The following is a 19,884-nucleotide window of genomic DNA, read 5'->3' on the forward strand; positions in this document are numbered from 1 at the left end:
ATCCACGACAACCACTCAACGCCACTCGACAATCCTCATCTGGAGTGTGACTCAAGACATGTCGGGCAGATTCGCAAACAATGCTTCCCCGTCTGATTCGCCTGTAGTTTTGCTCACCTCTCGCATTCGGCCATAGACTATGCCCAGGCTTCATTGCAGCATCGCCATCCTAGTCACTAGACCATGCATGCCAAGGGTTGTCGTATACGTCAAGTCATCAAGCAAGGGCCATACTGTCGGTGGTCCTCACTACTTTTGCTGATACTACACTGCTCGAAAGTTTGAACTGGTGTCAGTGGCATATAAACAAATCTATTGCATGCTGGCTAAAACATCATGGCCCTCAATGTCCGTGTAAAAACCTCGCTACATTAATCCTAGCTCGTCCCCAATGACATCAGCAGCCTTGGCCAGCAGCCCAACCGCAGTCATGTCGCCTCCCCGCGCCGCAACGGCCTGTGCTTTGCTCAACAGCGGATACAGCCGAAAGAGATGTTTCCTCTTCTCGTTATCGACGTTTGCAATATCGGGTATGGCAGCAGGCTCGCTGCGCAGTCCAACTAGCTTCTCCAGTACGTGGTAGAGCTCCTTGCGCTGGCTCAATGGCTGTGGCATCCTGCCCCTCAGGGGGTGATCTGCAATGAAGGCGCGTAGTACCAAGCCAGATCTCAGGATCGTGTACGGTGCAGTAGCACGTGCCAACCGGACATAGGATTCTGATGTTTCGGACTCGTCGCCACTAGAGATGAGAGTGAATAGCTGGTCCAGGCAGGCATAGCCCATCTTGCTCCGCCTCGACGGCTCGGCGTCAATCGTCAGCCCCGGCCGTGGCTGGTAGAGGCTGGCAAGGCTGCTCGCGCCGATCCCACCATAAATCATGTCACGTTCCCCGGGTGACGGTGGGTGCACAATGGAGGTCTGGAACAAGTTCTCAGCAAAAAGCTGGCGCGTCCTTTCGGGAACGACCTCTCCTCCCAAAGCAGGGATGATGAGATCAAGGAGCCGCTTCAAGGATTCAATATCAAAGGCTTCGTCGGCGGCAAGACTGTTAGGCCCGGACTGCATCTCACAGTCTGCATTTGTCACACTATTAGTGATGACGACTATCATGTCCCAAATCTCTGGCAACGTAGCTGAAGGTATTGCCAGAGATGGGAACTGCGGCACAGTTGCCTCAAGGATGGCCAGCACTGAAGTTGTTGCCTCTTGCCAGGGTTGGGCAGACTTCGTGAGAATGGGGAAGCTGTATTTGAGGACGATAGGCAGTGACAAAGCCTCCAGAGCGGCGACGTATGCTCCACTGTCATAGATATCGACATCAGTCGTGCGTGGAAGGATCAGGTCCTTAAGCATGGCCATGCATGCTTTTGACATGGCGACAAAGGTTCGCTTCTTGTTTGGATTCGTGGCTTCAGATTTTCGCGGTCTTGTGTACGCCAGCGAGACGAAACTTGATGCTTGCTTGATCAGAGCAGATGGGGTGCCTGGAATGTCGGTTCGGATCATCTTGAGGACATCCAGGACCTGTCCTTGCAGTGGTGTCATGTAGTCTATGTCGCTGACGAAGGCTTCAGGTACGGCAGCTTGCATAGCTTCCTCGAGGAGCGAGAGCATACGTGTAACCTGCTCTACGGTGACGCTGGTCTCAATGAGACGGTACACATCACGGAGCGCCGCCACATACGCGATGAGGCACTTCTGATTGTCCGTGAGCTTTTCGGGATTCCTCTGCTGCGAGATGGGAACGCCGCGTGACCACAACTGCCAAGCCAGGTCGATTGTTGTCGCGTCAAAATTCTTCTCGGAACCGCTTTGACATTGTGACAGGATCTGTGTCAAAGCCTTGAATGTGGCAGTGTTGATTTCCATGACGTGGAAGTCAAGCATGGACTCAAAATGCCCAAGCAGCTCCTGCCAGTAGGTGTTGAAAGTGGGGTGCTCAATCAGTGTGTCCAGGTAGTTCGAGAGCAGCCCGGAGATTCCATCTAGAATCACGACTGCCGTCTCATACCAGTCTTGTCGGTACTTGTCGTCACTCTCAATGGTCGCAGCTGTGCGGAGCTCTTCTTCGATGGATGAAAAGAGCTTAAAAACAACAGACTTGATACACACGGACCACGCTTCAGGACTGAGCTTGTCACCATAGGCGTCAAGAACCCGCAGCAGAGTTTGTATTGCACTGTTACGAAGTTCAATCCTCTCGTCTGCAGTGACAGCCGTCAACCGTAGGAGCAGCAGCATCCACAGTGCTGCGTCGGAAGAGCCGTTGTTGGCCAGGGACGCCTTCTTCACAAGGTCTGCCTCAGAAATACCGACCAGGTCATTCGAGATAGGCAAGGACGTGTTTTTGTTTGAGAGAAAATCGGATAGGACCCAGAAGAAGGTGATCGTGGTCAGGGCAATGTTGAGATCATCCTCTTGAGAGCAAAACTTGTACAGTGTGTCGACCAGGATGAGGAAGCATGAGTTCGGGAGAGAGCTAAGGAAGTCGGAGCAGATGAGCTGAAGTGAGCTGAACGCGGGACGTATCAGCCGGTTCGAACGGGTCACCAGCCGGATTTGCGGCGCGGTCGGGTTTCGCGGCTCGACGTCGGCGACAGCACGTTCCTGCACGAAGATGCTGTCGATGATCTTGAAGCACGTTTCCCAGCCTTGAACGAGGGTGTCGCCACAGTCCTCAATGAGATCCTTCAGTCCATCAAGTATGATTTTATGGATCTCGACGTCAGTCAGGTGCTCGGCGACAGACGTTTGCCTCTCCTCATCTTGCAGCGGCGAGAGGGCATTTTGTACTGCTTCTAAGAGTCGCAGCTGAACAGCCCCGCGGCTGTTGTCGCTGAGACTGTTTGCAGCCTTGGCCGCGTCCAAGACAATGCGAATGATGATGTCGGCAGCTCGCGTCCTGATGACTGGTGCAACATCTACAGCCGTCAGGGTGATACTCAACTCGCTTGTCATTTTGTTCCACCCAGAGACATTGGGCGGGTAGCTGAGTAGTCTCTCGACATTGATGATCGCTAGGTCGCCCAGCTTCGCCAGCGCGAATTGATCCTCTTGGGTCGGTGCGGATGTTGGGGCAACAGAAGCAAATGAGATTTTGCGATGTTGGCCGCTTGGAGTGCGCAAGGCTGGGGTTGGCGGCGCCAAAGGTGACTGAGGTCGGCTTGCTGCAACTGACTCTGAGTCAGACTGGCGCTGCAAAAGGCCACAGACTGCAGTTACCACCTCGACAAAGGCGTCATTGGGAAAGTCAACGGTGCTTTCAAACAGCCTGGACGCCGCCGTCTCCACTGATCGAGTCTCAGCCTTGAAATTGCCAAGGAGACTGGTTGCCTCGCTCTCCGCATGGGGATCCGGGACCTTGGAGTGCGCTACTGGCACCCTCCCTGGCGATTTGCCCGTCATGAAAAGCACAAAGTCAGCCTGCTGCAAAGTCTCAAGCACGATGGTCCATGACTTATTCAGCGTGGGGCCTAACGCGATGCCGAGGTTGAGAAGCGCGCGCAAGCAGAGAAGATTGCGGGTGTTGATTGCCTGCGATGTGCTGTTTGCGTCCATCGACGACTGCCTTTGTCGCTCACCCGCGGTTCCCACAGGAGTTACTAGGCTCTCGACGCTCAGCAGACCGCGGGCGTTATTGAGCAAGCTACTTGAAGCTTCGCCCGCTAGTGTGCTTGGCGGCTTCGCTGCGCTTGCATTCAAGCATGCTGAAAACACATTCGGGGGCACGGCTGCCTTGCCCAAAGTCGTCAAGAAAGCGTCCCTCGGAGTCGAGAGCTGCAATAGTCCTGCGACATGTGCAAACTTCTGGAAAGCTCGAACGAGACCGTGGTAGAATTCGGAGTCGAGCGCAGAAAACAAGAACGTCGAGCACGTCGCCAGGATGGCCGGCCAGCATGAGTCGATAATTTCCGCGCATATCTTGATATCCGCGATCAAAGGATGATCTTGGAGTGTGAGAGGATTGACTGGGACCGGATTTCGCTTGAAAGACGCGGAGCGCTCCAGGGTGCCGTCATGGACTTCGCTCCTGTCCACGGCCTTGGTGTCTGGCGTACCTGGAGCATCTGAAGGTGCTGGCGAGGCCTTTCCAGCTGAGTCATGTTTCGGTACTCTTTTCCTGGAGCGACCATCAACAGGAACGGTCAAGGGCAAGATGAATTTGGCGAGGCCTTCGGAGAGCGATGTTATGCAAGACAAAGTCAAAGCGTAGATGTACGATTCGGGTACGGGCGGCGCTTCGTTCTTGTCGAGCTGATCGATGCATGGCAGTCGCACCATACTCCACTGCGCGCTGATGCCAACGTTGGGGGCGTCACCGCCAACGGAACCGCTGATGATGCCAGAAACACTGCTTGCCTCAATCATGACCTGTTCTGAACTTGAGCCGTCGCTGCCATAAGGGTTTGCGGCAGGTATCGTTGACTGGTTCCCTAACCCAATGACCTGCGGCTTCTCGGTACTGACACGTACGAAAGTGGCGGTGATTTTCTGCAAGACCTTCTTCTGGCCCTCTCTCGCGTCGTACAATGAGTATATCCGTCGTAGCAATGCTGGCTCTGCAAAGATGCCCCGAAACACTTCCATGCATAGCGCTCTCTTCCAGAGAAACGTATCCTGATCCAAAACCTGAGCGAGGATATCAAGCGCCTCAGCTCCTTCTGAGCCGAGGACATCCAGGTGCCACTTTAGCAACGTGTACAGTATTCGAACGACACGGACGGAGACGGCAAACTTTGGCTTCCCCGTGAGTGCCGCAATGATGAGGGGTAGCACATTGGTGCGTATGATGTGGGCTTGCTCCGGGTGTGAGGTAAAAGTCGCTGCATGGCTGGTGAGGACTGACTCGATCAGCTCCAGGCCGAATGTCTGCGGCAGGCCAGAGAACCGAATATACTCGGCTCTTTGGTTCTCAGTCAGCAGGCAAATGTCGCGGAAAACTCGATAAGCATCCATTGCTGCTGAGCGGAGATTGACGGCGCCATCTTGCGTAGGTGCATCGCCGACGAATTCTTCATTGGCAGAAGACTCTATGAAGCGAACGTCAGTCAGAGTCGACACAGAGAGGTGCCTGTGGAATGGAAAGGGCTCACTATCTTCAGTGGCTACCTTGTCGAATACGGAGACAAGCAGCTGCTGCAGGGTGGCGGCCGAGGTGTTGTTGATGATGCCATTCTTGCTGGTCTGCAGAATGAAGCAGATGTTGAGCGCGGTGACAAGCAGATCTCCCTTAATATCTGCCGAATAATTCTGCAGTAGTGTTGGCAGAGCCTGCAAGACCTTCAGCTGAGCATCGACGCCGGCCGAAGTCGCCTCCCGGAGGGCTTCGAGGATGGAGTTCAGCTTGGACCGGGGGAGTGCACTGATCACGATGAGCCGCAGCAAGCAGACGATGGCAATCCCTGTGAACTTGGCATTCTTGGTGCCGCACGCGACGATTAGAGGGTTGACGAAGTTGACCTTCTGGGCAAGCTCTGTAGTGGCGGGAGCAGCGCGCGCCGGATATTAGCCTAGAGAAGACCAGGGCTTGAAGCTTCAGAGAGAGGTCAAACACGCACCGGCGGCAATCTGGGCTTCTGTAGTTCCCCTGAGGGATTTGAGTTCCTCTAGCGACTTTTCTGCGGCCTAATTACTGGAGCGTCAGCTGGAAAGACCATGCACCCAATATTGGGGATGGGCTGAATGTACCTGGCGCAGATCTGTGTTCTTGCGCTTGCTCTCCTGGATGAGGTTGGCAAGCTCCGTCGCCAACAGCTGAGTGGTCATGGTGCGCACTTGCAAGAGTCCATGAGCGAAGCCGTGGTCGCCTATGCAGAGAGGCGATGTTTACGGAGATGTCGAGGTGCGAGACAGACAGCTAGATGACTCCAATCTGGTTCAGACACGTGTGAGGCACAGGAAATGCACATGAGCTGGTTCATCGCTCCCTTCGATGTGAGCTCTAGAGGTCGACTCGCCAATCGTAGGCTGCCATAACATGAGGCAGGAGCTCAAGTGGACACCTGGAAGGAGGCACTAGGGTCCCTGCAGGTGCTGGGAGTTCTGAGCCTACCTGGGACGTCTGTCTGCCTGAGTGGGCCGCGGCCCTGGCGTCAAGGTCCCGACCCTCCAGGGCTGACACACGCCGGGCGAGCCAGCATACGGAGTGAGGGTACGTACCACCACGAGGTCGAGCCCCCACTCCGCTGCGACCCCACCAACCTTGACGTCGTGAGCTTCGAATGTGAGGCGAGCTAGACCGTAGCTCCTAGACCACATACACAGCAACATCATCCTCGTTGCGCTGACCAAAAGGCTGCAGCGCATCTTGTAGCACGCGTAGCAGGCCACTCATCCGCCTCGAACAAGCGAAACCACGACTCGACTCTTGCCGGGAACAGCTCATCGACGCGACAGCGCGGCATCAAGATGGGCGCCAAAATACCCCGCAACTTCCGCCTGCTGGAGGAGCTTGAGAAGGGCGAGAAAGGTCTTGGAGCTGGTATGCGGCCATGCCCACCAAAGATTGACTGCATTCCAGGAGATTCTGAAGGCTAACAACCACGTTACGAAATGTAGAGGCCTGCTCGTATGGTCTGGACAACCCCGATGATCTGCTCATGTCGGACTGGAACGGCACCATCCTCGGTCCCCCTCACGTGAGTTCACACAACTCAGGTGCTTGTGACTGAGGCACAATCGCTGGGGAAGGCTACTGGGCTTTGTACGCATGCTGATCACTTCACGAAAATCTCCTGCAGAGCGTACACGAGAACCGCATCTACTCGGTGAAGATGCACTGCGGTCCCGAATATCCCGACAAGCCCCCAACGATCCAGTTTGTGAGCATGGTCAATCTGCCTTGTGTCAACCCCAACAACGGCGTGGTCAACCCTAAGGAGCTGCCCTGCCTGAACACCTGGAAGAGGGAGAATACAATGGAAACAATCCTGATCGAGTTGCGGAGGTACGCGGCGAAGCTCATTTTCCCCGGCGTACTCAGTGCTGACAATTTTGATTCTCAGATATATGGCATCTAGCGTGTGCAAGAAGCTCCCTCAGCCCCCGGAGGGCACGGTCTACCCTGACAACTAGGGACCATGTGGGAACTCGTGGGAATAATGAACCCTGACGGGCAAGGTTGAGGATAGCCGGTGTCGCAGTCCCTTCACGTGAGGGCCCTTAGAGATGACAGAGGGACGACAAGGGAATATTAAGCCTAGAGAGATATTCTTAGGGGTGCCCGGTCGGACCTTTAGCTTGAAGAACAACACCTATACTTTTTCGTACGCGGCCCAAGACTGGGCTTTGGTCCGCGTGGTGGCCTGTGGATATTATGCGTTCAAGTGCCCAAGTGTTGTTTGCATGATTCGAGAAGAACGATGCGTGAGGACAACAAGTTCTGCTTACCAACTACTTGCTGTTTGAGAGTTGGTAAACCCATTCCACCATGTTCTGCCTTCGCGTATGTGGCATATGCCGTCTGTACTGCACGTGGAGCTGCGTGGACCCTGAGTGCGGACTCAATTCCGCACTTGCAGACCAGACCAGAAAAGTTTCCGGACGAGACAGCTGCACAGCTCAACACCAAGCGCTCGAGCACGCGACATTCACTTGACGAACCCGACACCTATCCAAGCCTGATCGCACCGCTTTCTGCGCGCCACTTGCCTGGGGCCTGCAGGCGCCCACTCTCTCCTTCCTGTGGCCGTCGTCTGCCCCTAAGTCCACAATACGACCCCCGGCCGCCAAATCGTGGGCTTCACAATTCCCATGGAGCTTCAGACAGCAGTAGCACCCACGAGCCCGCCCCTCAGCAAAATCCGGCTGGACCGGACCTTCGTCCCAGCCCGCTCGTCACGGCACCGGATAGCCGTCATCGCCCTCTACCGCGCCCTCATAGCCCTCGCCTCGAGCATAGAGCTCCCGCCCGAGCTCACGCAGGCATGGCATGACGCCCGAAGCCCAGAGAGCAAGCAGTCGACCCGGACACCACCGCCGCCGCTCGTCGCGATTGTCCGCCGCACGTTCAAGCGCAACCGGGCCGACGTCTCCCCTCGCATCGTGGCCCCAGCCCTGCATGCCGGCTACCGCTCCCTCGCCCTCCTCCGAGATGCCAAGGCGGCCTCGACCAACATCAACCCCAACACCGACTCGCCTCCCTCCTCCTCCTCCTCCTCTTCCGCTGCGCGCGACCAACTCCTCGACCTCGTCCGCACCAAGCTCGCCGAGCGCCAGCGCTCCGTCTCCGCAAAGCAGGCATGGCTCGCCGCGAACCCGCCCCCGCCTCCGCGGCGACGCGACCGCCCAATCCTAGTCCGGCTACACCCGATCCCGAGTGAGGAGAACCCATTCCCGAAGCCGGAATACCACACGCCAAACCACCCACGGCCCCTAGACGAGATTCGCGAGAGCTGGGCGGCCAGGCACCCCGACGTTCCCGGAGGGCACTGGCGCATGCGGAGGATCCCGCACATCGACATGGCGCACGCGGTGCCCTTCCTGCGCAGGGGCCACGGGTTCGACCCGCTCCAGCAGAGCATCATACAGACGCGCATGGGGAAGGCGGTCAAGAGGATGCGCGACTACAAGTGGATTGAGCGTTACGAGATCCCCGACGCCCAGCTCGAGGATGCGTGGGAGGACCTCGTGCGCAGGCAGGCCGAGCGGGAGAGCGGGGTGAGCGTGGGCAAGATGGCGTCCGCGCTGACGGCAGATGCGGCCAGTACTGCCGGGGAAGACGGCAGCGGCGGCGGGGCCGAATGGTGGAAGGTCGGGAGTGTGGCGGACAAGGTGATGAACTTGAGAAGGGACACGTGGGATAGCCAGTCTCTGAGGGCGGCAGAGCAGGAGCGTCAGCGGAGAGAGCAGGCCGAGCGGGACGCGGAGAACCCGCCGAAACCCAAGGGGAACTGGTGGGAGAGCGGCGAGCAGAAGCACGGCGTCATGCGAGACATGTGGTCGCGAAATGCCGCGGACTCGCCGCGCCCTCTGAGCTCACAGGACACTGCGAGTGCTTCTCCCGCTGCTACTCCTGCTGCCACTGCACCCGCGACTACGACGCTGGAATCACCGCCGTCATCATCAGCAATGCAGCCTGGCCCAGGATCCGTGGGAAAACCACGATCCAAAAAAGAACGCGCAGCCCGCTTGTCCCCACTCCTTGACGAGCTCGCCCACGATGCCGTCCAGTTCCCAGAGAACGGGGGTTTCGACAGAACCGCCTGGGTGCATGGCATCCAGCGCATCCGCACGCTCTTTTCGTGGACAACCGAGGTCCACAACGCGCGCGCCGACGCCCTGCGCAAGCTCGTCCTCGAGGAGAAGGCCCTGCTCGCCAAGGAGAAGGCCGAGGACTCGGCGGCGCGGCGGAAGAAGTGGGAGGAGAGGATGGCCGCAGAGCACGGCGAGGACAAGTGGCGCGACGTGGTTGCGGAGGAGACGAGGGCACGGGACGAGGCGCGGCTTGCGAAGCTTGAGAAGATCAAGACGAATGTCTTAGAGAGGGAGAAGGCTCTGGAAGCGGCCAAACAAGATTCCGAGGACCGGGTTCGCGATGTGGTGAAACGATGGGGAGGACGTGGGAAGAAATGGAAGAAATTCGTCCCGCGAGTGCATACGGGGTATGAGTGGGAGCAGACTGGGTTGGGGGAGGCAAAAGTGAAGGGCAACGGTGGAAAGGGTGGGAATGGTGGCAAGGCGCATGGAGCGAGGGATCGGGCTGCGAAGCCAAAAGAACGTGAGGGTCGGCAGAAAAGAGAGAAATAAGCAGAATATCTGGAGCAGAGTGGCACGTAGGCAGCATGGGCAACCAAGGTTACGCTCTTGATGATCCTGAGTGCCGCAATGCTCCGTCGTGTAGTCCGGTATCCGGGTAGTCACGCAGCCCGATCGCGCTCCTGGGCCAAGAACGAGGATGATCAAAACCAAAGAGGTGACCTTGATGCAGTACATGCGTGAAAAGACCTTCGCGAGGCATACAAAAGTGCTACAAGCCGGGCCAAATGGCAGGCATGTCAGACATTTGCCACTTCGCGGTTATGCGGAGAGCTTTGAGGGTGCAGAAATTGTTGCATTTCATTCCCTCGCAGTCATTGCTCATTAGATCTATCATGTGCTATTCTCCCGCGGTCGTATGTGGCGCCTACAACATAAGGATATGCCAAACACCAGTGAACCACGATGCTCGCTGCGACACGGAACGCGTAAATCAAAAGTCAGCCGATCAAGTCAAAGCTGTGACGGCGCCCCAGAAAGCCTGGTTAACGTCGGCCGGGCGAAATCCAAGAGTGCGCCCAAGATAAATGGTTTGCGATGCAAGATCTAGGCAGGTCAGTTTGGGAAGGGTGCTCGAGGGGGGAGGAAGAAGACTGACCATCAAGCAGCTTGTTTATGTCCACCCTCACCATCTTGCGGGGCTCTCCAGCAGACGAGGACGAGGACTCTGGCGGAACAGGACCGCCAAACGTTGATGAGGGCGGGTTATTCCATCTCACTTCGTTGAATTGTCCATCGTTAGGCTGGCCATCATTCGCTGCGTGGCCGACCATGTGAGGTACTTCAGACAGCTGAGAGGCACTGCTGTCCTGCGTCAGGAACGCCATGGGATTGATCTCCACGGTGCAAGCCTCATTCGCATTCGAGAGTGAGACTCCTCTCTGTGTCAAGTAGAGGTTTACCTCGTCACAGTCCCAGATTACGCTTCTCGCAATCGGCAACTGCATCGCTTTGCATATCTCTAACAGTCTCCCTCGCAGGTCGGATGCCCTGATCTCGGCACTCCCAGACTGGTAACTGCTGCCACTCTTAAAGTGATTCGGCGCACCGGCTGGCGGTGCCTGTTGGTGCCTGTCTACATACTGCGATGTGCTGCCACCATCGGTGTAGTACGGGAATTGCATGTTGTACATCACTTCATCTCGGCTGCGCTGCAAGTCTTCATTGATGCGCCTCCGAACCTCCTCTTGTGATTCAAACACGGACGAGAAACCGAGGACGCGAAGAATGGTTTCTGCCGGCGGGTTCGTCATACTAAGCAGGGTGGCAATCTTCTCCCTGGCGTGCCGCTGTAGCCTTCTGCCGAAGCCACTCATGGGGGAGGGATCCGCATGGGGCAAGGGAAACGCACTGAGTTGCGGCTGTCCTGTCCAGGGCATGCCTTGCAAGAAGTCGGCGCTCAGGTCGATCTTGTTCGGTGCAAAACTCGCATTGTCGTGGGTAGGAACGGCGATGACCTCGTATTCTGAGCTTCCGCGGCTCTGGTATGCTCCATAGCCATGGCTATCATGACCATCGTAGCTGGCGGCAGTGCTTCCGAGCAGTTGCTGAGATTGGCCATTTGGTTTTGCGCCATGCGAAGAAAAATCTTTGCTCTCCTCAGACTTGATGATTGGCTCCGAGTCGTCCAAGGTACTCCGGTCGTGCACGTCTTCTGAAGTCGAATCCTCGGATCGTGCTGAGCTTTTGCGAGTCTTTGTAAGGGCTCGAACCTTGTGCAGATGCCGCGCGAGCTCGGGCATTTGAATTAGAAGATGACTGTACTGATTGGCACAGTTGACAAGATCGTGGACCGCTTCTCTCATCTCTACGTTGTCGTCCTTGAGCCTTTTCACCTGACCCTCCAGGTCGTTCATGGCTGTCTCTTTGCGACTTCGGTATGCTCGCTGGGCAAGCCGGATCTGGGTGCGGCGGCGCTGATCGAGCCTGTTAGCCTCCTCAGTCTTGTCGCCATATAGAATCAGATCATGCGTGCTACTCACCTCAGATGCGGTCTGGTCCGTGGTCTGCAGCCGCGGTCGACCCCTCGCTCGTTTTACTTCATCCTCGGCTGTATCTGGCTGTACTTCATTCTCTGCAGTCTCGAGCCTAGGTCGCTTCCCCACACGACTGGGAGTCGTCTCAGTTGGCCAGGTCCGCTGGCTGGGCGGCGCGCTTTTGTTACCAAGAGCCACGCTAGACGCGTTGTCAGCCGGTTCGGTTTTCCAGGCGGGAAATGCGTCGTTGTATCGCTCAGTATTAGCACCTCGGAGAGCAGCGGGTTGCGAGTAGCCCGGCTGCTCTGCAGGCAAATGTATGGACTCGTGGTGCCGGTGTTGCGGAGCTAGCGGCACTGGACTCTGAGGCACAGTCTCTGGCTGACCGACGATGCCGTAACCGGGCACGGTCACATTCCCAGGATGCCGGTCCACGGTAGACTGTGGCATGAAGGCGCCCAGGGATTGGAAGGTCGGCTGGCCATGACTGAACTGCTGCTGCTGCTGCTGCTGGTCATACTGGAAAGGGCTGGAAGCTGGGCCTCGAGAGTGGCCCAGCCCAAAGGCCTGGGCCTGGGCTGCCGTGGTGCCGACGGTGGGCGAGGACAGAGGGACAGCCCCGAAATGTGATTGCGATGGATGCTGGTGCTCGCGGGGACCAGACATTGGCAGTGCCGAGAGTGCGTCCTAGTGTGGCCAGGCGGTCGCAGATGACGATGGCGCTCGGTGTGGAGGAGATCGTGCCGGAGATATCGCCGTCCGCGACAGGCAGGCAATGTGCGGGCGGGGACTGGGGGGGTTGCGGAATTCGAGCCCAATGGCCGTACTCGACGCAGACCTGCCAGCAAGACCAAGAGGTGCCTTGGACGAAGAGACCGACTCGTCGGATCCAGGAAGGAAGCAGCCGGAGCTGGGCTGGAGCTGATAAAATACAGGGCGCAGCGAGGTACCTTTGAAGGCCAGGATCCTCGCCAGCCTCGCCTCGACAGTGGGCCACAGCAGAGAGCTCCCCGTGCTGCTACCGAAGGGCTCGGCAGCGCAACGCGCCGCGCCGAGGAGCTAGGGGGCGAGCGGGCAGGGTCCCGGCACCGGCAGTGGGACGTCAAAAGCTCAGCGTATGAGTGTGTGTTGTGTGTGCGCGCGCGTGTGTGGGTTGCAGTCCCAGCAGGTGGTGATTAGTGAACAAGATCCGGGGGTGGACGATGAATCGAGGTGCAGGTGGGTGCTGCTGTTCTGGAAAATACCGGTAGCTCTGGCGATCTTGCCCCGAGGGGGGCGTTGGGGCAAGGAAGAAGCTCGCGGCAAGCTCGAAAAAAGACCCAGTATCCCGGTGTCAAACGCCTGGCGTTGGCAGCTGCCGCCGGGGATGACGTGTGCCTGAGGCTGCCACTGGCTGTGCTCAGCTCCTTCCTTTGGACGAGAAAGAGGCAAACACCATGTACGCGTTGCAGCCTCACCACCACCTTGTCCCCTTCAGCCTCAAACTCACGGTTCAATCACGGGTCCTGCCTGTCGCGTCTTTGGGTCTGCCCCCAGTGTCCTCCTCCACTCAGCGCTTGTTGGTGCTGGCCTTGCAAGGGCACCGGCGACAGGCCACGACTCTGCCCTACCACGCCAGGGAACGCGACGGGGAATGCTCCGGCTTTGCTTTCTTTTCTCCCTGCTCTTTCGAGACTCTCGTCCGGTCCCTGGTCAATCTTGTGGCCGGCGCGGCTCCGCTATCACCTGCCCCGACACTCGCGAGTGGTGGCTCCCCTGGTCGCATTCCACATCATCATCATCCCTCGCTGGCTGCTCCACCGTCTTCAACGTATGTATTGCCGTCCCCACCAAGCATCAACTGCCGCGTCGTCTCGCGCTACTAATCGCTTTTGGCCTAAAGCTCTCCTTAGCCCCCCTGCACGCATGTCTTAGGCGTTGGCCAGAGCCATCTGTCCCATCCTCGCATCAGTCCAAGGTAAGGTATCGGATTCCCTCCCGTGTCACGTCTGTCAAGCCTCGGTGCCCCAGAACACAAACCCCATGACTGAACATTTTTCTTTTCCCTCATCATCTCCTCCGCCGCCCCGGGTAGGTTGATCCGGTCCCCTTGTTGCGTTCCCACGACCACAGTTTACCCCCTCAGCCTTGTCCCCGCCTCAATGCACGGCTTACACATCCTCCCTGCTGTCAAAAATGCTTCTTTCCCCATAAGCTTGACGCGCCGCCTGCAGCTAGTAAGTAAATAGAGCGTGGACCGTGAGAGCTAGCAATGCAGCTGACCCCCGGCGGCGGGTTGCAGTCCCATCCCGCGCCCCTGCAACTGATCGGCCTGTATTGCTCCCGATTCCAAGCCAGTCCCAGCATTACGGAACGTTGCCGGCGATCGAGGCATCCTTATTGATCTCTGAACCGCGCCAAGTCAACTCCATCAGGCAAAAATCGACACTGCCACCAATACTCGCTCCCTGCTGGCACAACAGATCGGATATAGAGACACAAGGGGCCACACATGGCCCATCATTTGAACACGTGATACTGGGCACTCGAAAGCACCACCAGGAACCGGAATTAACGAAATCAGCGCAATTCACCCATTGCTGCTTGCTGCATACTACTTTCCAGTCTAACTTCACCATTATCCTCCGTTCAAGGCTATTCTTCAATCCCAGCCCAGCCTGCGTTCGTTCAGTAAACTCATACCTGATCTTCCAATATCCAGCTTGGCCAGTACAACTGCCAAAGTCGCCAATGCAGCCGTGAGACCGTTGGCCGCGACGTAGCATTTGAGCGTCGCTTTTTGCATGACCACATACTTGCGAAGGTGTCACCTGTCAGTAATCTGCACTGCTTTTTGTACTTCCGTCGGGATATATTGCTCGTATGACTATCAAGATCGGCAGTGGCGTACGGTCTGGGCCCAGGCGCCCATTGCCGCTTTTGTCCATGTTCTGTGTTTGGCCATCAGGAAGTGTAAGAAGAGACTGCATCTTATCAAAATCTGGCATGTTCGCGTGCTCCATGGACACCGGAGAAGTTGTTCCGGGCTTGGACACAGCAACGATCTGCACGCCAGCTTACAGGCGTCTCAACTTCTCTTTGCTGTGCAGAGAAGGTCTAGACCCTGGCGAGGCGGAAGCTTTTCCGTGGCTATTACTCCTGATTCGTTTTTGGGGGAAGAGACGAGTGGGTAATTGTTCAACCATCCGGCCGAACCCCTGAAACGCAGGGTTAAGTTGAGGCCCGGTTTTTGCGCGAGTATTTGCTTTTTCCTCCTCTGTCGCGGCCTTGGTGAGTGTCCGAGGGACCAAGTCTAGAAAGAGAATTGACGCCATCGCAACGGCTCGGGATGTTTTGACTCGAAGGAAGCTGGGGGCCTGACTCGGCGTGCTGCGGCCCTTGACAAGCGAGGCGAGCTGCAGGAGATGTTGGTCGCCGCGCATAGAACAATCTTCATCTTCGCCACATTCATCGACGCCTCATCCTCGTTGGCGACCCTGGCGATGCGTCTCGATACAAATGTACTTGGGGCAGGTCCCCCGCCACTTTCCCGCAGAGGAACACCCACACCGAGCCGCGAGACTAGAACCGTGCCGGTCATCCCAGCTGTCTGAATTACCGCAACAGCTGTTTGGTCTGAGGCAGATTAGGACACGAAGGCAGCACGCGTCCTCCATTGAGCGGCTAGCTCTGTAGCCCGAATATGGACACTATCGCCCCTCCACTTTCCATGGAGCGTATCAGATGTTCCGGCACAGCCCACTCCTCATCAACTCCGTCCATTGCCACCAGATGCCAGCGGGGACGACTCACGTCCTCTTCCGTCACCGACCGCATCCGGGCCGACTCACTCTGTACACCAGCGGCATAGTACTCGACATAGAAAGCGACCGACATCTCCAGCACATACGTGAGGGAGCGCAGTGCGGGGCTTGAGCTATCCTCAGGCGCTGGCAGACAGCTGACCAGCGGCAGCAAGTGTGGCACAAAGACGCCATCGTCCGGCCTGTTGCGGAACGAGAACTGCGGAAAATCGCCGTCCTCGCGGGCCCACGCCCGCCCGCCAGGAGGAGCAAAATCTGACGTATCCGAGTCGGCCGAGTCGAAGGCGGCCTCGGACGCGTCAGAATCCGTGGGAGCCTCGCTTCCTTCGTCTTCAGACGCTTTGTCCTCGTCGCCAGTCATCAGCCACTGCCCTCGCCATGTCGTGCCTGTGGACTCGATGCGCACGGTCTGCAATGCTTGGCCGAACACTAGACCAGTACTCACCCCTGCTGCGAAGACGGTCACCGGGTCCAGGGTCCAGAAGCCGGAGAGCTCGCAATGGGTGATGTTGGGTAGTTTGAGGACACGCCCGACTCCAACACTCAGCGCATCATCGGAGTTGTCGTCCTCTTCGGAGAAATCTCCCGGTTCGACGCGCTGGTCTCGCGGGTCGCCGTCCTCTAAGTAGATCTTGAGCACCGTGACCTGGTCCAGCTGAGCCATCCGCAGCGTGGTTGCGAGAGAGGAGCGTATCTCCCGCCGCACAGCTTCCAACCGCCGAGGCGGCATGAGGCAATCCCACTGGACGTTCACCATACTTGGCAGAGCCGCGGCAAGGCTAGTGATCACACTGGGATGCAACCGCCGCCCTGCTCTTGGCCATTCGCTGCGCAGGTCGAGCGCTGTGACGGCCCGAGTCTGGGGCAGACCTGCCGTGCCTAGGATGCTGGGATCGAGACGCAGGTATTTGAAGTCGTTCCGCATGTCCCATATGGGCGGCCCATCGTGCCGGTGCCTGAGCGACGCGTGCAGGGCCTCATCGAGATCGGCGGGCGCTGAGGCGCTGAGGATGAGCGCGATGCCAGTGGTGTCTTCCCTGGTGCCGACTTCTGCCGCGCTGACACTCCCGGCTTCCACTCCTGTTAGTGCCGGTGCTGAGGCGGCGTCTTCTCCTGCGTTCTGTTCTTCCTCTGCTTCCCAGGCACTCAAGAGCGTGAAGAGAGCCACCAGGGCCCGCGTGAATTCCGCGTCATTAGCAGCGGCCTCCCGAGAGCTCTGCAACTTCTTGAAGCGTTTCGGGGTGATCTCCGGGAGAATGACGTGGTAGTGTATCTTCTTTAGACTGCGTCTGCAGCTCTGCGAGGAGTAGGTGCTGGAGAAGTTGGCCAGGGAGTCCGGGGCGCTTGTCACCCTGATCGACGTGGCGTCTTCTGGGCCGATAGGCACAGACATGATTTCGATGGTCAAGGGTGAGAGGCAGACAGGATTATGGTGTTCATGTGTGCTAGAAGAGATGTCGAGGTTGAAGTAGTTGCTCGATGAGGGGAATGGAGAGTTATAAAGTGACTACGGATTTATCTGAGGGTCCCTGGAAGGTGGATACTATGGGCTTGGCGATGGAGGGTCCTTGCGCTCCATACGAGCACAATGCTCTGGCCGCGAGATGAGTTCGAGTAGCCGTCACAACGTGGATGCCTGTCACGAGCAAGCTGAGACTTGGTCGGACTTCCTAAAGCACGGAGATCACCTTGAATTACGAAGCCCCCCCCCCTCCTTCCGGACGGCGCCATGTAAACGAAAACATGCTAGGGAAACCTCTGATGAAACTAACTCTACTTGTGAAATTGCTTATGCTATGTGCAGTGCCCGACGGTGGGGTTGCTCGGATCGCTGAGCCTACAGTCGCCGCTGCAGCAGAGGGTATTGCTTGTCCCATCACATTGGGCACCTTTCGGCAGGCAGCACTGTGGAGAATTTCCGAAGACGACCATGCAGCTTCCGGCGCAACACTGGTTATCTGCGCTGCAGGTTGCTGCAGGTGTAAGACAAGCGGTGGTAACGATAGTTGTGGTGGCGGTGGTGGTCGTCGACGTGCTGACAATCACGCTCGTCGTGGTGGTTGTCGTGGTAGTCCGACCTCCCGTGACCGTAGTAGGCAACGTAATGGTGGTTGTCGCCTTTGCCGTTGAAGGCTTTTGGATGCAACTGCAAAACTGGCTCACTAAGTTTGGTGCTTGCGACAGGAGATCGCACAAGCGTGAGTCGTAAGGACAAGTATTTGATCGGGGCATTGCTTTGGCAGTGGGATACCTTATCGTTTCGTCATCGCGGCGCTGGAATCTCACCCTAGGAGCACCAGTAAAGGTGGTTGAAGTGGCAGTTCTGTGAAGTCTCATTTAGCAAGGTGGTTCGCAACATGGGCAGCTTTGATTGCCTACGTAGTGGTCATTGTCGTAGTTGTGGTAGTCGTTGACATAGTGGATAAATCAGTTTCCGTGTACGTCGAAGTGAATGTACTGAATACCGTAGAGGTCCTTGTACTCGTCGTCGAAGCTGGGATAGGGTAGAACTTCGCACAGTAGCTAACCACTGGAGGGACCGATGCCAGGGGAGCGAAGACGGCGAGCACACCAGTCAGGCAAGCTCCTCTGACTTCTATGACCGCGGCGTCGGCCGTCATACACCCAATTATTGCAAGAGAAAGCAAGAGTTTGTGGATCGATTTGCACTTCATCTTTCCGGAGTCGTAGTCAAAGGACGGGGCGCTGGAGATGGACTTCCAAACACAATTGTATCTGAATAAAAGTGAAGACCTGTGGGACCGCTCTATAGCTTGGGCTCTTGCGTTCCAGATCGTTCTAGTCCTATATAGCTGCGAGAACTTCGGGAAGCCAAAGTTAATTGCTACTGTACCAGTGCTCCGTCCCCATGGTCGTGCGGAGTGCTCATAGAAGAGTCTTACATGTGTACCGGCAGAATTTCTTCCGTGCTTTAGCGTCAGCCTCGGAGAAAATCTGCGTAACTATGCACCCTCCATCATGTCCCTTGGATCGTCGAGCAATAATCACCTTCCTGTCCTCAGAACCAAACACATGCGGTACGGATTCATATTTTTAGCTTAAAAAAAGGCTAAAGAGAAGCTCAGCATGAAATGATAAACCTAAGCCTTAATAAATAAGAGACACTACAGTGGCTATGCTACTTCCCATGTATTGAAAGCCCTGTCACTCACAGCCACTGAATGAGACAGCAAGGGTGAATATTCTGCGTTTTCACGCATCAGATCCAGATGCCGGAAGCTTTGTCGATAAACTTAATGTCTCCGAGGGTGGCAAGGCCCCGGCTACACCTCACTTCCTCCTCACCCTTAGTTCCCCGCCCATTGCGGCCCGTGTTCACTCGCACAGCTGGCCAGGCCAAGACGCAGCTGGACTGTCAACTTGAAGAAAATCTAGCCTAGACTTCACAAGACCGGCGCTATTTACGCCGAGCTGGGATATTTAACGCGGCTTGAGTTGTGAGTAGGATGCGGAGCCTGCATCCTTCTCAGGATTTCTCACACGATCCGACGACTAATCATACATCCTGCTGTAACGCCTATTCGTCTACTGTGTTTATTCACATACACGATCGCGAGCAAAAATGCCTGAGAATCGAGCCTCAGCTGAGAGTGTATGCTTGTAGACCTTTGGAGCGTGGCACTCTCTTGTGTTTCAGCCCTGGCTTTCGCATCCCGTGTGCAACCAGAAGAATGCAGCTCGGAGCAGAAGGTTTAGCTTCGCAGGAGCTGGCATCGAGGAGGCGGCTATCCCAAGCGCTGAGCAACGATATCCTTGCCGCTTACTTTGAACTTCAGGTCAACATGATCTCCTTTCTCCAGGGCCAGATAATTTTCCTCGGCTTCCAAAGTCCTGCAAATCCACTTGAGCACAGATTCCTAAGAGACCAGCTGATCTATTCATACTTTCTTTCATTTGAACATTTTTTTTCTGGCTGAGTGGTCCAGGCTTTCGGGCAAGCACAAGGGTCACAATTCTGCCTGGACTTGGAGGAATGATGGGCTGAGGGCAAGTGGCGTCGAGCTGAAACTTGGCAACGGTTGGAGGCGCAATGTCAAGACCAACCAAGCTTTTTAGTGTAAACTCTTTCGTACTTCCGGAGGCTTGCAGCGTGGTCTAAATTGACTTTTACATGAGTGACAGAGCTAATCGGGGCAAGAACCACGTTCGGCATTTTTGACTCGGCATGCTCGTTCGGTAGTCAAGCGTATTTGATCCTGAGGGCTTGTGAGGTGTGCTGAGGGACTGTGCTTTGTTCCGCAATCTGAGGACGTTCCTCAGAACTCGCGCCCGCTTCCAATTCTGACAGGAACAACTCCATCGCGTAGAAGTGCTGGTATGGACAGCTT

At 56.7% G+C, this 19,884-nt stretch overlaps 6 protein-coding genes across 6 annotated transcripts; 3 read left to right on the forward strand and 3 right to left on the reverse strand.

The window, feature by feature from the left end:
• Nucleotides 1-292: 292 nt before the first annotated feature.
• Nucleotides 293-5,932, reverse strand: B0I36DRAFT_386015 (uncharacterized protein). Its single transcript, XM_046161093.1, has 4 exons — nt 5,689-5,932; nt 5,559-5,625; nt 5,094-5,474; nt 293-5,030 (listed from the first exon to the last, which is right to left on the reverse strand). The coding sequence occupies exons 1-4, from the start codon at nt 5,764-5,766 to the stop codon at nt 367-369; spliced, it is 5,190 nt and encodes a 1,729-aa protein (XP_046010941.1). The 5' UTR covers nt 5,767-5,932; the 3' UTR covers nt 293-366.
• Nucleotides 5,933-6,209: 277 nt separating this feature from the next.
• On the forward strand, nt 6,210-7,333 carry B0I36DRAFT_272007 (ubiquitin-conjugating enzyme). The gene is made up of 4 exons (XM_046151299.1): nt 6,210-6,481; nt 6,559-6,638; nt 6,741-6,946; nt 7,005-7,333. Exons 1-4 carry the CDS (start codon nt 6,409-6,411, stop codon nt 7,072-7,074), a joined length of 429 nt encoding a protein of 142 aa, XP_046010942.1. The 5' UTR covers nt 6,210-6,408; the 3' UTR covers nt 7,075-7,333.
• Nucleotides 7,318-9,911, forward strand: B0I36DRAFT_328669 (uncharacterized protein). The gene has a single exon (XM_046154619.1). The coding sequence runs from the start codon at nt 7,753-7,755 to the stop codon at nt 9,745-9,747; it is 1,995 nt and encodes a 664-aa protein (XP_046010943.1). The 5' UTR covers nt 7,318-7,752; the 3' UTR covers nt 9,748-9,911.
• A 293-nt stretch (nt 9,912-10,204) lies between these two features.
• On the reverse strand, nt 10,205-12,398 carry B0I36DRAFT_351565 (uncharacterized protein; the record flags this gene model as incomplete). The annotated part of the gene is made up of 3 exons (XM_046157023.1): nt 10,205-10,237; nt 10,386-11,699; nt 11,796-12,398. 3 exons carry the CDS (start codon nt 12,396-12,398, stop codon nt 10,205-10,207), a joined length of 1,950 nt encoding a protein of 649 aa, XP_046010944.1.
• A 2,965-nt stretch (nt 12,399-15,363) lies between these two features.
• Nucleotides 15,364-17,258, reverse strand: B0I36DRAFT_386019 (uncharacterized protein). Its single transcript, XM_046161094.1, has one exon. It carries the CDS (start codon nt 16,926-16,928, stop codon nt 15,396-15,398), a length of 1,533 nt encoding a protein of 510 aa, XP_046010945.1. The 5' UTR covers nt 16,929-17,258; the 3' UTR covers nt 15,364-15,395.
• Nucleotides 17,259-17,278: 20 nt separating this feature from the next.
• On the forward strand, nt 17,279-18,279 carry B0I36DRAFT_351567 (uncharacterized protein; the record flags this gene model as incomplete). Its single annotated transcript, XM_046157024.1, has 4 exons — nt 17,279-17,516; nt 17,542-17,733; nt 17,919-17,989; nt 18,085-18,279. The coding sequence occupies 4 exons, from the start codon at nt 17,279-17,281 to the stop codon at nt 18,277-18,279; spliced, it is 696 nt and encodes a 231-aa protein (XP_046010946.1).
• Nucleotides 18,280-19,884: the final 1,605 nt, after the last annotated feature.

The sequence above is a fragment of the Microdochium trichocladiopsis genome (genome assembly GCF_020744255.1).
Source record: "Microdochium trichocladiopsis strain MPI-CAGE-CH-0230 chromosome Unknown B0I36scaffold_7, whole genome shotgun sequence".
NCBI classification, from domain to species: Eukaryota; Fungi; Ascomycota; class Sordariomycetes; order Xylariales; family Microdochiaceae; genus Microdochium; species Microdochium trichocladiopsis.

Bases quoted from the DNA above. Each gene is read 5' to 3' on its own strand.
- B0I36DRAFT_328669 (XM_046154619.1), top strand. From the start codon at position 7,753: ATGGAGCTTCAGACAGCAGTAGCACCCACGAGCCCGCCCCTCAGCAAA.
- B0I36DRAFT_386019 (XM_046161094.1), bottom strand. From the start codon at position 16,928: ATGTCTGTGCCTATCGGCCCAGAAGACGCCACGTCGATCAGGGTGACA.
- B0I36DRAFT_272007 (XM_046151299.1), top strand. From the start codon at position 6,409: ATGGGCGCCAAAATACCCCGCAACTTCCGCCTGCTGGAGGAGCTTGAG. The intron at 6,482-6,558 runs GTATGCGGCCAT...TACGAAATGTAG, and splicing joins CGAGAAAGGTCTTGGAGCTG to AGGCCTGCTCGTATGGTCTG. The intron at 6,639-6,740 runs GTGAGTTCACAC...AATCTCCTGCAG, and splicing joins CCATCCTCGGTCCCCCTCAC to AGCGTACACGAGAACCGCAT.
- B0I36DRAFT_386015 (XM_046161093.1), bottom strand. From the start codon at position 5,766: ATGACCACTCAGCTGTTGGCGACGGAGCTTGCCAACCTCATCCAGGAG. The intron at 5,626-5,688 runs GTACATTCAGCC...TCCAGTAATTAG, and splicing joins AGAACACAGATCTGCGCCAG to GCCGCAGAAAAGTCGCTAGA. The intron at 5,475-5,558 runs GTGCGTGTTTGA...CCGCCACTACAG, and splicing joins AGAAGCCCAGATTGCCGCCG to AGCTTGCCCAGAAGGTCAAC.